The following is a 17,466-nucleotide window of genomic DNA, read 5'->3' as shown; positions in this document are numbered from 1 at the left end:
TACGAACTTGAATGCAGTGCTCTAACACACTTGAAGGCTTGATTAAATTTTATTATTATTATGGAAAACGCAGTGTCTTGCAGCAACATTTAAGAATGCTACTAACACTCTAATCTCTGGTTCCCGGGTAAGGGAAAAATTGAAATCTCTTTTGCTAAGACATCCGAGGAAAAACTTCTTTGGTACGAGACGGATGACGGGGCTGAAAGAATATATTGTCATAGCAAGTGTTTTTCAAGGATCCGTATTGGACATCTGCTGCGGAACATAATTTATGACGGAGTGCTTCACCTTCGGGTGGTAAAGGCGTTGACCTTGATTGGTTTTGCAGACGATCTGCTGATGGTAGTAGTTGACAATGGTTGAACCTGGCGGACGAAAAGGCGGAAACTGTCCTTATTACCAATCACAGGAAACACAATATTGTCAAAATTCAAATTGGTAATCAGAACGACCTTGTGTGATTACTAATTCGAAATCAATCAATGGTGTCAAGCTGCGCTTCAATGGACACTTGGACTATACGCGAGAAAAAGCAGCAAAAGTTCTTCCCTAGCAAGACTGATGCCTAATATCGAAGTTCAATTTTCCATTCGGCTGGATGATGTACTTCTAAAAGGGTCTGAACTACCACATTATGCATTCTTATAATTTTTACAAGTACAACCAAGAAGTCATCCGGTTGATTTTCTTAGTTTTTGCAGTTCTCGATTCCACCTGGGAACTGTTTTACCGCATTTAGCTCGAGTGTACCACTCAATTGAATTTACATACCAAAGGTATCCTTAGTCGCCTTTGGGGCTTTATCTTCTTCGTAACAATAAGAGCTCGAACGTAATGCGCAACATGACTCCATCTGTCGGCGCTCCTCTGTTGTATGAAGAGCGCTCCACTGTACCTGAAGAGAGCGCTCCTGTGTCTGAATAAAGTTGTTGACTAATCCCATTCCCATCTTCCACAAAAAAAAGGTGTGAATACACAGTCAAGGAATAGTGCCTTCCCAATCTTGTGCAAGTAAGGCTGAAAATCTCCTTGCACACTTAGGAGCTGAGTAAGGAAGCAGTCGTTCCAATTCAGCCACGCACCTAAGTTGCCAATGAGCCATGCAGTCCATCTGCCTCTTGAGTCGTTTTGCCAACAGAGTTCCCAATCATTTAATGTGCGTTGCCGTCCCTCGCAAGCAAGCACCTTCTGTGAGTATTCTCCCTTGCGTTTGTACACGGCTTAATGCTCCTTATCAAGAAGGGCAACGGGAATCACTCCCGCCATCAGCATCAAGACCGATTCAGAGACAATGAGATAGACAAAGGCCATTCACAAAGCTCCCGATCTCTGTACTTGCATAAGGCGCTTGCAAAGAGCATCAACCCATACCTCCGCTCCGTAAAGTAGAAGAGGCTCGGTTGCGCTCTTTAGACGTCTACCTATTTAAAGCCAAAAACACAGATGCAGGCTTGTCCGCTGTTACTTCGATTAGCTCGGTACTTTACGGTTAGCTTTCATTCGATTATCAATTCGCCGATTGGTGTGAGGCGCATGATCGCGATTCTTTTTTTAGTTAGAATGTTTCTTCAGTTTCTTCAGTGCAAGGGTGAAACTATGAGCAGTCATCCATCCGCCTACACGACGCATCAATATGCCAAGTTTGCTTTGTGCCTGTTCAACAGTGAGTTCGGCAACAAGTGCGTTCAAAATTACCAGCCCTATCTCACCGCTATTTTGAGAATCTGGTTCACTATGGAGTTGGGTGTGGCATTGCCTATTCAAATACAATTGAAGTCAACCGCACCAGGATCCAGCCTTCGGTGCTCAAGACAACGTCCTCTACGGCAACAAGCCCGGCATCGTCTCATTCGATGTTATATTGACGCTGAAAACGTCCAAATTAAATACTAAATTCAGACAAAGCATCCCCTTGACCTTGGACAAGAACCCTAAGGCAGGAGGCAGCGGAATCTGAGTAGTCGAGGTGGGATGAAATTGGTTCCTTATTTCGGCACAGTGCAGTTACGACCACTAGACCAGCTTTTATTTTCGCAATGCCCTGCGCTAGCAACTTATGAGTTGGTACACTCCAGTACATGTTAATCTATAGGATGCGAATCATGTTAATCGCGTTCAAGCTCTTGCTACTCCCGCTCTGAAGATCGGACACCGCCCCGAGCCCACAGTATGTGCAAAGTTCATACCAGACGCGCCAGAATCCCTGCAAAAAACGCAATTCCCTTTTCGTTGCTGATATCAACCTATCCGTTTCTGCTGCCCTCCAGACGTCTGGCCATAATCGAAGCATCTGTAACACTCAGCAGACAAGGGGAGCAATCTTCCGAATGTTTTGGTATATCAGCGAGGAGGGGAGTTGCATAAATCGAAGGAAGATTGATATTCTTTCTAGTCGTTATCTCGAATTACGGATACGAAGATATAGCATGGCAACAAAGTTTGATATTGACAAATATAATAGTTTGGAAAACGTTGGAGCAACAGGGCAAAAGGGAGAGTGTAAGTGTGAGTGACCTGCGGCTTAAACCAGCAGTACACTGTACACAGTCCACTCGCGCATCCCCCACAGCTAAGGGAGCACCTGCCGAAGTCACTGATCCAAGTAAAACGTGCTTTGAACTAATGGATACGAACTCTAGCATATTACAGGCGGAAATATACGCCATAGATAGATGGACCTATTCCAACATTGAAAAAAACTATAGGGGACAGAACATTGCTGTTTCAACCGACAGCCAAACGCTACTTAAATCCAAGTAGGTAAATTCCAAGCTGATATGGGAATACCTCAGCAGACGAGCTGGCCAGTAAAATAACAAGGATGCCGTTACATGGACCAAAGCCCTTCTGTTGAATAATAATAATACTCGTTGGCGCAACAATCCATATTGGATCAGGGCCTTGAAGTGTATTAGAACACCTCAAGACCATAGCGGTACACTACAGTACACTGTAGGAGGCAATGTTGTCAGGATTGTGCTCGCCCGAGATTATTACCCTGATTTGACTCAGGTACTCATTCACAGCTGAGTCGCGTCCCACTGCCACCAGTAAGATTATAACCGCGACCTTCCGTACGACAGCCTTGTGCTCTAACCACACAACTTCCAGACACTTCTGTTGAATCCTCGCTGAAAAGTGAAGAGGAGTTGGTGGATGAACCTACCAGGAATGGAAAATTCCAGGGTGTTCATGGGAGGATATGAGCCGCCCGAAAGGTTGTTTAAACCCCACCAAGAAGAGTCCCCGATTCATAGTAGGAATGCTCACTAGAGATATCTGGGGATACTGTGCGCAGATTCTATGAAGAGAGTGACGAAATCTTCACAATGTTCTAAGACAGTGTCCGGCACTGAAAAGAATGTTAAGACACCTGCTTCAAACACTTAGAAGCTAGGAACATAATAGGTTCTACGGTTGAGCGATGTGCTATAATTAATAAATATACTATAGCCGGTAGAGGGGCACAATAGCTCTCCTAGGAGGTAGAACAATTACCCTTAACAATATTATTCTTGTTCAGTATGTTAATTTCCCATGCAAACGCATGCTTCAAATATTTCCTTTTTCGGGAATTTACCGAATTTTCAGATAAACCACTTTGGTTGCTTTTTCATTCTTCTTGGACATGATACACTTCTTGCCTGGGAATCACACTGTCTAGATTGTCAAGTTATGGCTCAGTTTAAATAATTGTCGTACATACCAATACTGTAAGCAGATATGTATTGCGAACGTATCTACAGAGTATCTACAAACCAACTTTTAAATTTACAATCACGCAGGTTACCGAAGCCAATCTGTTTAAATCTTTTACCCTACTTCATTTTTCATCGTTTCACCTATTCCAGAAAGTAGTCGTTGTAAATTTTGACATCCAACGGTAATTAGTCCATCAACTCAACGACGCCATCCCTTAGCATTCTCCTCAATTATAGAAATACTTTATTTATGCCAAACCTTAATTACATTACAATGTGTAATCTGAACCACAACAAACACTTCTTATACAATAATTATATTTCATGATTCATTAATAATGAAGCCAGAGCAACCACAAGGCAGCCCATCTGTGGGAAATGTATAAGACTATGGTATTTATGCACGTTTAAGATAAAGTAAAAAATGCTGAGTGCAGCATCCGCTCCAATAACGTACCTATCTGCTCATTTCCTTTCATCGCAAAGTAAGTTATCTAATTTTCCACGGCTTGGTATGTATGTATCAAAAGCTACAAACGAAAAGCTTTAATGACGTAAATATTTCATTACAATTGCCAAATGTATAGACAAACAATCTTCTCGTTCAAATAGAGATATCAAAAAGCGGAGGTATGCGTAATAGTACACTTACTGCCTCAAATTCCAAGCAAGTGCGAGGCGATATCTTTAGTAATGAATTATGATAAAAATTTTATCTTATAGTTATCGTGAGCTATCAAAGAAAGCGTCTTCAGCATTTGGAGCGAATTTAATCGATATCAGCATGTGTTGGTATTGGAATAAGGTGTAGCCCGAGGTTATTTTTAAGGGACCCTAAATGAAAAATTTGATAACAATATGATGATGATCTCATATTACGGGTTTGCTTCCGCTTACAAGTGAATCAATTTACGCGACTCTGCGAAATAATTGCAATAATTTTTTTTCCCATATATTTATCTCTAAAGTTGCTTAGTAACGCGTGATAAAAGATATGACATCGAAGAGTGGATTAAAAAACGATGACGAAAAGGGCAGGACGTTCTGTCCATTGAAATTACTGCAACCTTTAAGGAATTATATGGTTTGGTTTGAAAAAACCCTTGTTAAAATCAGTTGGCCGATTCTCTGCTCGATAGTCTGTCTGTGTCTCTGCCAAAAGCATTTTATTCGGAAATGGTTGCCCCTATTGACACAGAATTTGATGGGCAGACCAAATTTACTAAGTCACACAAATGCAATGAATGACGTGCTTCGGCATAAAGTGTATTGGAGAGTGTTATAGATCTTCTAAAAATAAGTCGTGCGAGGTCTGCTCTGTTTATGCTTCAGCTGAAAGTTGCATAAATCGGCAAGTCCCCTCGTGACCTCTTTGCGGGTAAGTTCATCCAACTCACAAAGGTCTATCTGCCTGCCGGTCTTTGCAAGCGAATCTGGTGGCAAAGGATGAACAGAAACAACGACCCGGGATTCATCCTCCCAATAGGGAGCTTGCTCTAGAATAACCTGTGCACCTTCAATTTTAAGTAAACCCGTTATCCTGTTGGCCGGAGGAGAAGGGTTTTCGGCAACGCACTTAGTACTATCCTCAGTAAAAGAACCAGAATCCAGCCTACCTCCACATTGAAAGTTCGGAGTGATGTGCTTACAACCTGTAATTCATCAAAAAACCAAACAGCATGTACGGAAACAGAATGAACAGCTTCGGACACGAAACGACCGTATAAACGAATAAATGACTACGCCCTTTGGTCCTGAAATGTTAGATCACTAAACTGACCTACCAACCTCACCAAAGACTTACTTCCACGGGCCAGCAAGTATAAGGTCAACGTTCTAGCAGTCCCAGAAACGAATTAAAATGTTTGCGGCATAACCGACATGAGATCGTACACAATCTTCAAAAGTGGGAAGTTATCAAGGAAGCGTGAGTTTAGAGTCACTTTCATCGTGGATAGAAATTTTAAGGTATCAACTTCAAATCAATACACGAAAGATTGTGTGCCGTTGGCATTAAAGCACCGTTTTTTTAATATATGGATTGCCAACACGCCCCAGCTGAAGAAAAAGATGACGAAGGAACTTTGCCATAGTCTGGAAAAACTATAAGATTCGCTGCCTCGGAATGACGTCTAGATATTGCTAGGTGATTCCAAGGCCAAGGTTGGGTACAAGGAGGACATAGTCTCCATGATATATAACAATAACAATGGCCAACGCCACATTGCCTTTGCAAGTAACAGAAATTTAGTTATAAAATCGACATGCTTCCACCCCTTTCATAACTAAAAGATGGTCATCGTAAGATCATCTCGAGAAGCAATCTGTGGGGGCATACAGACAACATATACAACGAAATAAAATCGTCACAAAATAATTAGACTGTATCATCATCATCACCGGCGCAACAACCGATATCCAGTCTAGGACTGCCTTAAGAAGGACCTCCAGACATCCCGGTTTTGCACCGAGGTCCACCAATTCGATATCTCTAAAAGCTGTCTGGCGTCCTGGCCTACGCCTCGTCTTCTTTTTCTACCATAGATATTGCCCTTATAAACTTTCCGGGCTGGATCATCCTCATCCACACGGATTAAGTGACCCGCCCACTGTAACCTATTGAGCCGAATTTTATCCACAACCTGACGGTGATGGTATCGCTCATAGATTTCATCGTTTTGTATGCTACAGAATCGTCCATTCTCAAGTAGGGGGCCAAAAACTCTTCGGAGGATTCTTCTCTCGAACGCGGCCAAGAGTTCGCAAATATTAGACTGTATGCCGATAATATAATTGGATAATGCCATGCAGATTTTTGGACTGAAAAATGGACCTTTGACTAGTTATTTACGGTCAAACACTTACTACAAAAATGCTGTGAATTCAATATCGATGTCCATCAAATATTCGTGGACTTTAAGGAGGCATATTTTCTAAAGTATACTATACAAAGTGAATTGGGAATTCTAGCAAAACCCGTAATTCTTACCAAAATGGCAATGGCCACACAACAGCGCAGTCCACACAACAGGCAATAATAGCCTGAAATTCACGTTTGCGACAAACGCTGGATTAAAAGAAAGAGACGTGCGGCACTTCTATCGTTCAATCTGGCTCTCGAGAAAGTTATAGGTTAGTTGCCTGCGGACGCGAAAGGCAAGCTACTCTGTAAGTCGTACCAAATCGTCGCATATGCGGACGATATAAACATCATGGAGCGAGCTTTTAGATTAGCAAAACAGATTTTAATACATAAATCTCGATAAAACTGCAAACAAAGTTCGTCTACAAATTAACGAAAACAAAACCAAGATAATGATGGAAATGAAAAACATGGCCCCCACTAGATAAAATATAACGATTGCCGAGAACAACTAAGAAAATGTAGACAATTTTATCTACAGGGGTATGACTGGCGAAAAATAGAAATGAGCTGGACCGAATAAAACGACGAATTCAGCTCACAAACAGTACCTTTTACTCGGTGCTACCGACTTTCAAAGCCAGTTGCATACAGAAGAAAGCAAGGCTCCGGCAATATATGTGTACCAAACGATAATAAGACCTGTGCTATGCTACGAACAACACAACACATAACTGGTCAATATCTTCGAGAGAAGGGTCTTAATGGCGAATCAGATAAAACCATGATTTGATGTTCCACGTTCAGCGCAGAATGACACCCGGATACCTAAAACAGACAGCGCATCACTGTTCGGATTTCTAAATTCGAGAACGCGATTGATAAATTGAGATGGTTGGAGGAAGGACACCCTGGAGCTTGGGAAAACTGTGAAGATTGGGAGGAGGTCCTTAATATCACCCTTCTGACTGACAACGGGATTTTCAAGGTGGAGAATTGGAGAGTGTCTGATCAGAAATTCATCAGTCTAAATTTCACTGTAGAAATCTCCAGCCCTTTCAAAGACCCCAGGTGTGTCTAGTTTAATCTCCAATGGAACTATACGGTCAAAATATTGCAATCCTAACTGACACCTAGGCGGCTATCGAGGCACTCAGGTGAAATTTAGACAGGTATGGGAATACTTTGATAAATAAAATACCTCTGCCTCGTACAATAAATTTATAAATTAAATTCCTTTGACTCATAGAATAAGATTTGGATACACTAGATTTCAGTTCATATTCAGTTGAGACCAAAGAGGACGAATGGTCTGACCAGGAAAGGAAGGTAAACGTCACTTTATGGCCTAGAACCGTTCCTTGGAATCAGAAAGGAATTTATGTCAATAACATTCTAACATTCACGGACGGTTGAAGGGACTATACTGGATAAACTTACCAAAAATGAAATAGTTAAGCGTTTTTATAAGAGAATCTGAACCACAGTGCTCGCTGGATCTTTTGAACATCAATTAACTACACGTTAGCCTTATTGTGCGGAATGTGGCGGTCTCAATGCACGCTGTAAGCAGAACTATCAACTACTGGCTGCGGTTTATATTAGTAAACCGGACATATTTCCGTGATCAGTCCATGCTTGTATGCAAAATTCCTTTTCTTATATATTTTCTGTCACCACAGCTGGTGATCATACCGTCCTGGATCAGGCGCATAAATACCCTCGTCTCGGCAAGTAGATCACCCGCACCTAGCCATCTGTTCTTCAAGTTAAGTGAAGTCAAACCGCGATCTACCCTACAAACAGCCGCATGCAAGGGGCTGCTTCTTACTGTAAAAATAAGTACGTAGCGATTCGACCTGATTATGATGCGCCGTAACGTCGACCATGCCCATGCCTCCGATGTCACCAGGTAGATTCATCCGTTCCGCAGCAGAATTTTTGTGATGCATGCGGAATGTGGACATAGGAGTCCGTCTGGACGTTTTCCAGGTCAGTCTTCGTCCACGCAATACTCTGAATGCATATGTCAATGAAGGGAAAGTGAATACATTCAATTCACCTACTCTATTCCCCACAGGTTGAAAGAGCAGGCCTTACTTTACGACACCGGATTCGCGTTTGCTACCCCTCAGCTTTCCAGAGTACCGAAGGACATTGCGATTAGTGTGGCAAGAGGAAGAGGAGTACTCTTCGACTATTTAAATTTGTTTAGGTGCAGAATGTCCAGGCTATAGGGTTGGAATTTCCACTCGAGTTGGAGAAAGCGGGCATTCTACGGACGCTCACTATCGTTATCGAGGAACGTGCACACATTCCAGAAAGCAAAGGTGCTCGGCGTGGGGTCAGCCCCTATCCGAGGCATTGTTAACGTTTCGATAGCAATAAAGTTTAAAAATTTGCAGGTTGCTAGCGCACAAATTTATACCCCACGTCGTGTTTTAAACCAAGCAGGCAAGAATTTGGAGTGTACTCTTATGACCCAACCCACAGAGCCAGAAGGCATTTTTCTTGGTATCGAGTCGACTTGCCTATGGTGTGTATGCAGTGAAGATCGGCTCATATAATAGTGAGCTTCATCAGTTGGTCATCAAATCGTTCCATTCATTTTGAGAATGATGGGGTCCTAAGTCCGCATCAACTTAATGCTGGACCGGACCAAATGAGGAGCAACTTACTCCCTCTTTCCTGGTCCACGGACCACTCGCTTAGGGCTTGCACCCAAACTTTTCGAAAAAGTGAAGCGATGACGGCTTTACGGTTTCTTACCAGGGCAGAGGCAAATCGTCAGACGCTGCCTCACCTCTGCCCTAGGAGCAGCGTGACCGTATCGGCTCGCAGATGTTGAGTGCTCCTTTATATAATTCGTAGAACACGACATGACTACGAATTATATTGAGCGAAAATCCGCCTTATTGACCAGACAGACAGACTAAAGTTCGTTGCCTCAAACCATCCTCCTCCATCTGGGGTCGCGACCAGCACACTATGTCAATAACATCGATGTGTACCAGGCCTTTATTAACATCGAGCGAGCTGTCCGAAACTGAATCCATGGAAAATTGACAAAGAACTTCAGCACAAACTCTGGTTTAAAGCAAGGAAGCGGTCTCGCACCCATTCCCTCTTTAACAATTGTATCATTCGAAGAATTATCATGAGCATGAAAGTGACACTTCTAGGAAAGGCGTAGTCTCTAAACACTCAAATCGGATTGGTCAATTGTACTCGATGTATCGGTCTAACGAATAATCCCGGATTCGGTTATGTATCGTAGTAGTGATGATACCCTCTGCAGCTTGATGAACATGTATCATTTTCCAATACTCCTTTTTTGAACATATATCTAACAAGCGAGTTGAGGCTAGTCAGAATGCCAACAATACTTCTGCAAGTGTTCCTGTTTTTCGACGAGATAAACTTTGCAGTATCTTTTTTTGGTTCTGATCGGGAAAATTTGGTGTATCAGCGGCATTCAGGCTCTGCCACTTGCCTCTATGAGCTGCTTGTTCTCAATTTTTAGTGGTCGCATTAGCCAATGCCACTAAAATTCCAATTACTGGCTCCGGTCCCAGTATGGGGGAAACTGAACCCCCTTTGGTAAGGCATTTCAGATTTAATTTCGTTCTACGCCACAGCGACAAGTAAGCCAAGGTAGTTTAACCGTACTGAATCTAGATAGAGTTGAAACGGTTTCTACATTCCTGAACGATTTTGAAGGTGATCAGAGCAGCTTTAATCGGCACCCAGGTCGTCGTTTTTAAAATCGCATAGACTTTAGTTTAAAAGGCCATTCGATGTTGACTCAAAGAAAGAGCCCACCTCTCGGTTTTATCCAAAAAGTAGACTCCTACTCCAGAAACCTTTTCTGTTTTGAACCATTGGTGCAAAAGACCTCAACATGTCCCATCACGCATCCTTCTGGTACGCTCCAATTTCATCAGTATTTCTGGAATACTGTATATCGTCTTCCAAACGGGTACATGAGGATCCGAGGATCAGAAGTCATTACAAGAATTGGATTCAATTCGCCCAATATCTCTTCCAATGCTATGTGCTGCTCTCATCCATAGACTTACTTGGTAAGACCCAGTAGGGAGAATCAAGTACAATGTACGAAATCTTTGACGGCCCGGCTCTAGGCGAAATTCGCAAGCTGCACTGGACAAGCCATTTAGAGCATATGGACACCGAAAGAGTCCCTAAGTGCATGATGAAGGGTGAAGCTCGAGGCACACGACCACCAGATGAGAGGGCACAGTATACGGCTATAGCAAGCTGCTGTTAGCATTTGGCGATTGGAGGACGCCGTCAGCGTGCCGAGATTTTTGGAAGAATTGTATTCTGGAGTCAACGGCTTGATTTGGGCTGCTTCGCCATTGACGATGATGATGATGTTATCTCTCTTCGGTAAACCAAAAGAAACTGTGCAACCGGAATAGGCCGCCTCGCACAGGCCCACTGTCTTGATACCTAACGAATGTTTGGACCCACATTGGGCGCCATTTGTAATAAATATTCAAATAACTCCAAACCCAGACTCAGAAGGTCATTTTGGCTACGCTCTTAACAAGTGCTAGCTGACAAAAAAAAACAGTTGAGTTAAGTTAATAAGTGACCAGATGTACAAGATTTGAAAACTCATGTCTACATGAGCTTTCAAATCCGGAAGCTTGAGTCTTCAGGTATAAAAGGTTTTATGTTTCCCTATATGAAGAGCATATGCACGATATTGTCCTACTGTCTATACCTGTGCAAAATTTAGTACTCCTAGGATGAACTTAAGGGGAGTCTTTCAATCAATTTCTAAAAGTTGGTAATATACTATTAGTAAATTTATTTGTGCATATATCGGAATGGGAGATCTTTGAGGCTTAGATTTCACATAAGTGTTTTACACAAAACCTTAAAAAGGACTGGGGAAAATATTACTCATAAATGCGACTTTAGTATTTCACGCGAATGCCAATTATTCTCTTTAATTATGACGTCAGCAACTTATCTACATGGCTTAAGAAGCAGTAAATTCGCGCGAAATTTCTAACTTTGAACTACTATAACCTTGGCGTTAATAACCAGATTTCTGTGAAATTTATCATGTGTATGCAAGATATTGTCCTCTATCTTGTTGCGTAATTTGGTATTCCTAGGATGAACTGAAGGGCTTTGCACTCAATTTTTAAAAGCTGGTAACATGCTATTAGTGAGTTTATTTGAACAGATATCAAAATGGCACATATGCATAAGCCTAGATTTTCGAATTTTTGGGTTGGGTTGTTTCCGAAAATGAATCCTGCTTCACTTTATATGTGTACATTTTGACTCCTTACTCTCGCACTTTACAATCCATAGCAAAACTAACATCAGTTTCAAAAAGTACTAGCCGAGACCTTTCATTTGATACGCCAAACGACTACATCCGGTGAATTGTTTTTAAATCCACCCCTGCATGTATGGGCGGTTCCTCTTTAAAATCCACCTAAGTGACATAAAGTCACTCGCTGTATGCGTTGAATTTCATAGTTCCCATCTGTCCACCAAATTTTGTTCGATTCGGTTTAGTCGTTTTGGAGAAAAGTGCGTGCGACAGACAGGTAGACATACAGACAGACAGTGAATCGATTTTAATAAGGTTTTGTTTTACACAAAACTTTAACAATAATGAACAAGTCGGGAAACCGGAAGCTGGGCGCTTCAGGTATGAAATGATTTGTTTGCTGCTTTTGTGAGTATATTTAAGTGTAGAACTATCCCATTTGTACGTAGCCCGTTATGTATATGCATTTAGCATGTCTGACTACCTACTTTAGTGTGATATTGATATTTAGTAGCAGTAAATATACACGGTAAAGTCAATTTTGAACTACTGTAACTTTGTTACTAATAGTATGATTTTGATCAAACTTGGGGATAGTATGCTTCATATGATATTTTATACTACTACCAACTTTTATAACTATACGATAAACTTAAGGGGGGTTTTACTCAATTTACCCAAAAATATGGTAATATACTATTATTAACCTAATTTGAACGGATATCGATACAGGGGCAGCTTCATACATTTTTTCAGTTTTTTCGGTTGGGTAGTTTCTGAAAATGGGTCCGTTAAAGAAATGATCACTTTCAACCTCCCGCATTCCCCACCAGCAAATGTCAAAACTAAGACTGGCGTCGAAAACTACTAACCGCGACTTTTAATTTGATACTCCACAAGACTATATTTGATGAAGAAAAAATTTACGTAAATTAGCCCGAGCCAAATAAATATATGTGTACACGCTAAGTATTGATACTCTCTCTGTAAAGACGGATAAACTTCCAAGAGTCCTTCGGAAGAGGCACATTTGTATTTGCGATTATAAAAAACTCGATGGTGTGGTGTGAAAAGCTGCGATTTAGAACGAGAACGCGATAAAATTGACTATTTTTTATTTTTATAGGCCAAACACGCAAAATGGTGTCAGTATTGTTATCTTAGAGGGCTTCCGCGATGATATTAAAGAAATGGATCGATTTGATGACCGACTGATGAAGCTCACTATTATATGAGCTAATCTTCACTGCATACGCACCACAGGCAGGTCGACCCGATACCGAGAAAAATTCCTTCCGGCCCTGTGGGTTGGGGCTGAAGAATACACTCAAAAGTCTTCCTTGCTTGTCCTAAAGCACGACGTGGGATAGAAATTTGTGCGCTAGCAACCTGAAAATTTTTAAACTTTATTGCTATCGAAACATTAACAATGCCTTGGATAGGGGCTGACCCCACGCCGAAGACCTTTGCTTTCTGGAATATACGCACGTTCTTCGAGAACGGTAGTGATTGAAAGTGGAAATTCTAACCCTATAACCTGGACATTCTGGACCTAAGTGAATTTAAATAGTTAGACTCTCAAGAGCACTCCTTTTTCTTTTTCCTTGCAATGTCTTTTCGTACTCTGGAAATCCGAGGGGTACCAAACGCGAATCCGATGTCGGGTTGTTTCTGACGGCTAAAGTAAGGCCTGATCTTTTAATCTGGAAGCCGATTTTTGACAGGATTCTGAATGCAAAATCCCGGTCTAGGTTAAGGAGCATTAAAACTGCACAGTGCTATGCACCAACGGAGACTTCCGATATGGTGGTAAAGAATGGTGGGTAATTACCCGTAATTCAGGAAAGACATCCAAAAGCTAACATTGTGATCGTGATAGGCGATTTGATTGCCAAGGCGGGGCTCTGGCAAAACCTTGCTTGGACATATGATGGGGAAACGTGGTCTTGGCGACTGAATCGATAATGGTGGGAAGTTTGTGCATTGTTCGACAATAGAGCCTGTCATAACATCAGTTGGGTTTCCACTAGCGGACACTACACGGGGCAACCAGATTGATCACTTCGCGATCAGCGGTAGATTTAGGAGATGTCTCCTTGATGTATGGTGATGAGAGGTGGTGACATCGGCATCGAAGAGGATCACCATCTGATGGTCGTTTACGTTCGTTTGCGTGTTGCGTCCGCCACTTTTCGCAGGGTTGAAAAACTGCAACTCCCCAAGTTCAACATGGGCCACTTGTGTGATCCAGCTGCCACTCGATGGTGGGAGAGCTATCTTGCTGATCGGAATGCGGGGGCTATGGCTATGCATTTTCTGTTGCGCGGATCAGGGAAGCAGAAGATGCCGCAGAACGTAATGATTTCAGAAGTGAATACCGCGTCATGAAAGAGCTTGGATGTGATCACAAATCTTTCGATGGTCCTGTGAATGACGTTAATGGTTGAACGCCCATCCACTATGACGAGCAACTGGAGAGGTTCAAAGAGCATTTCATTCTTAATCGTATTACGTCCGGTGCTGTTCCTGCTCTTATGGATGAAATTGTTAGTCACCACGCAATGCAAATGCGACGGACTGTTCCTTCAAGCAGAAAAGAAATCGTTTCGATCCTCAGACGGACAGACAGACAGACATTGAACCAATTTTAATAAGGTTTTGTTTTGCAAACAAAACCTTAAAAAATGCTAGATAAAGTTTACTTTGTGTCGAGGTTCTTTACAAACCCTTATCAACAGTACATACATAAAATTCCCTCGAAAAACTAATATACGCGAAATTTTGTACTTAAGATAAGAAACTGATACCATACATTTACCCATTTCCCTGGAATACACATCTTTTTTCGCGATACCAGAATTTATTACTAATCAACGACTGAATAGATTAGTCAAAGATAACATGGAGCCTTGTTATTCACAGTTTGATAAAAATGAGAACTAGTTCCTTGGAAAATGTTCTGCAAAGCACAGCCTCACTCACCTATGACAGCGACTATCGTGGCTATCAGTATGATGCCGTGCAGCATCCCGCGTTTCCGTAACATTTTTCCTCTTGTATCGGTCATTTCGTCAATAGCGAAATGGTTGGTTGGGTGGATGGATCGCTAGGTCAGTCGGCCAAACTGTCTCGGAATTCGAACGCCCCCTAAGACGCCAAGAGGTGCGGCCGCATAACGTTCTCACCTTACGTACTCGCCTCTGGATCCCCGCTGAAATCAGTGCGTCAAGAGATTAAGCGAAAATAAACTCTTTCCCGTCTAAAATAAACTTTTTCGTGCCACCGGCAGCAGCTTCACCACGCGTCTAGCGTTCACTCTCGATTTTGATCGCGTCTGCCTGGTCGAAATTCGCCGATCGAACCGCATCGGAAAAGCCTTTGGGAAAGCGAGCAGAGAAAATCGTTCCGACCGCGACACTCAGACCACTTAAACTACTCGCGATCACTGATATTTTTCTAAACTTTCCTTAGTTTTCTTCCAAAATAAAAACTTGCAAAATCACTATTTGCGATTTCCGATTATTGTACCGCAACCCCCTGGACGGTTCCACTGACCAGGGTCAGCTTTATGTTATCTCGTGACGATTGCCGCGACAATAGATGCACTTTGTGAAAATCGGGAAAATTGAGGAAACCTAAGAAGGCAGCGTTCAAGGTGATCGCATGAAATCGCGTTCAAGATCACACTCGCGACACTTGTGCACTTCGTAATTAATTCCTGGGCGACTCTTTGTTCGCGCGTCTGGCGTTGGCGGGACTCTAACGTATATCTTTATGGAAACCGTGTAATAACTAATAATAGTACTTAAATTACGTGCCAGCCCCACACGATCAATCGAAGAGCAGCAACCACCGGCTAATAAAAAGCTTGGGGGATACTCGTACATAATTGAAAAACAATTTTCTGAGTCATTTCGTCAGATTGGAGTCGACATGCGCGTTAGCTTTGTGTTTGGCTGTGATAAGAAGCGTCACACGGTCATTAGCGCGTTAAGGTTTGCGCTGCCGGAGCCGAGTTCCAAGACGCACTACTTACACGCTTTCTTATCTCCCCAGTGGAGTGGTAGGGGCTCCTTTAGCTTCGTCAGTACGGAATCTTTTCGATATGCTGGATTCCGTGCTACGCTCAAGACACTCCGCCAATCGATCGTTGCCGCCGCGAACCTCAGCTCACCGAAGCTCACTGGGAACTCATGTGAGCACTGATTAGCAATAGTGGTTTTACGATACAATCACGCTGGAATTGTACGCATTTCCCAAAGTGATAATGAAATATCGCTCGTCCATATAGGCTGAGAGTTTAATGGCAGTATGTGCGCACTACTTGCAAAGATACATATAGTACGGTATTGTGATGTGCCGCGCACACTAGTCAGCTCAATAATCATACATCTATTGTTCCCCATTAAATGAAATATGCTTAGACTAGCAAGAGCCTATCGATCACACAAGCTTGGCAAATCAGCCCAGCGAGTGAAGATTGAATGCCGGTTACCAAATGCACACTTGCATCTTGGCAATTGCAGATATCAACAATGAAAATTTTGTTTCCCTAGGACTCTATAAGAATTATCAGAAATGTACAAACATTTAAAACTGTAATTCGTTATCGCTTGAACTCTACTCATTGCGGATTCATTACTTCCAACGGTGAACCATACTCTATGGATAAACCACACTATATCTAATATATTATATGTATTATATTAGATGTAGTGTGGGATAAACTTCAAGATATGATGCTGCGCACGAACTTCGAACGTTATCCTGATAAGCACAGTTGCCCCAGTGACTCATTGAGATATTGTCGTGTAATAAGCTAATTAATATCTTTCACAGACAGTATGATTCCATTTCTTCGTGTTCATACATATAGTAACTAAGCACACATCCCTCAGGGGTCACTCCTTCAGGGGTCGTCAGTGATGTTTAACGGGTCGCTTACGATACGGGGAGGGACGTTCCGGAGGTGCCCGGATAAGTAATTCTAGCACTTAGGTGGTCTGCATTCTAGGCTCTCGGTTAGCAGCATGCCGCCAATATCCGATACATGTCAACTCACACTAGAAGTCCTCGGAGCCATCGGAAGCTCTCTGCCGACATCGATAGGGTGAAATGAGCCTAGCTCTATCAAGGTGGTATGTAGTTATGACGTGCATCAGGAGTTAGCCTCTTCGGGACCCTGGTCGGATAGTGTGAATTGAATTGGTGTTAGTAGAACGTGTTGCCCCGAGCCAGCGCTGATTCGTGCGTAAGTTCCGGGATTATCTAAACGTAGGTCAGGCACCAGGGAACTGCGGTAGGGACGTTGTCCTCGAGGGAACACCCGTTCCTGACCATTGCGGCCCGCTCCCTTGCACACCATGGAGGACAAAAACAAAAATTCGGCGAAATATCACGGAAGGAAAGTTGACTGCGTTTGGGAGAAGGACGAAAATGCGTTGACCAACGAAAGTGGCAGCGAGAGCTGAAACACCCGATGTGACACTCGGACGCCCAAATAACATAATATACAAAGAGATGCGACTGACGGTGCGGAACGACAACTTTAATACTCTACCGTATTCCTGTTCAGAAACATC

The 17,466-nt window shown here is 42.5% G+C and overlaps 1 protein-coding gene across 1 annotated transcript in view; it reads right to left on the bottom strand.

Moving 5' to 3' along the window:
* LOC119654365 overlaps positions 1 to 16,073 on the bottom strand; it is a 35,258-nt gene extending 19,185 nt beyond the window's left edge. Inside the window, exons 1-2 of the mRNA XM_038059710.1 lie at positions 15,921 to 16,073; positions 14,867 to 15,095 (exon numbers count right to left, since the gene is read on the bottom strand). Of these exons, the coding sequence (XP_037915638.1) occupies positions 14,867 to 14,951 (85 nt within the window). The 5' untranslated portion in view covers positions 14,952 to 15,095; positions 15,921 to 16,073. The remainder of the gene's footprint in view (positions 1 to 14,866; positions 15,096 to 15,920) is intronic.
* Between the last annotated feature and the right edge of the window lie 1,393 nt (positions 16,074 to 17,466).

The sequence above is a fragment of the Hermetia illucens genome, chromosome 4 (genome assembly GCF_905115235.1).
Source record: "Hermetia illucens chromosome 4, iHerIll2.2.curated.20191125, whole genome shotgun sequence".
In the NCBI taxonomy this organism is placed as follows: Eukaryota; Metazoa; Arthropoda; class Insecta; order Diptera; family Stratiomyidae; genus Hermetia; species Hermetia illucens.
Note: the sequence above shows the minus strand (reverse complement) of the source record. Positions and strands in the feature narration are given on the sequence as shown.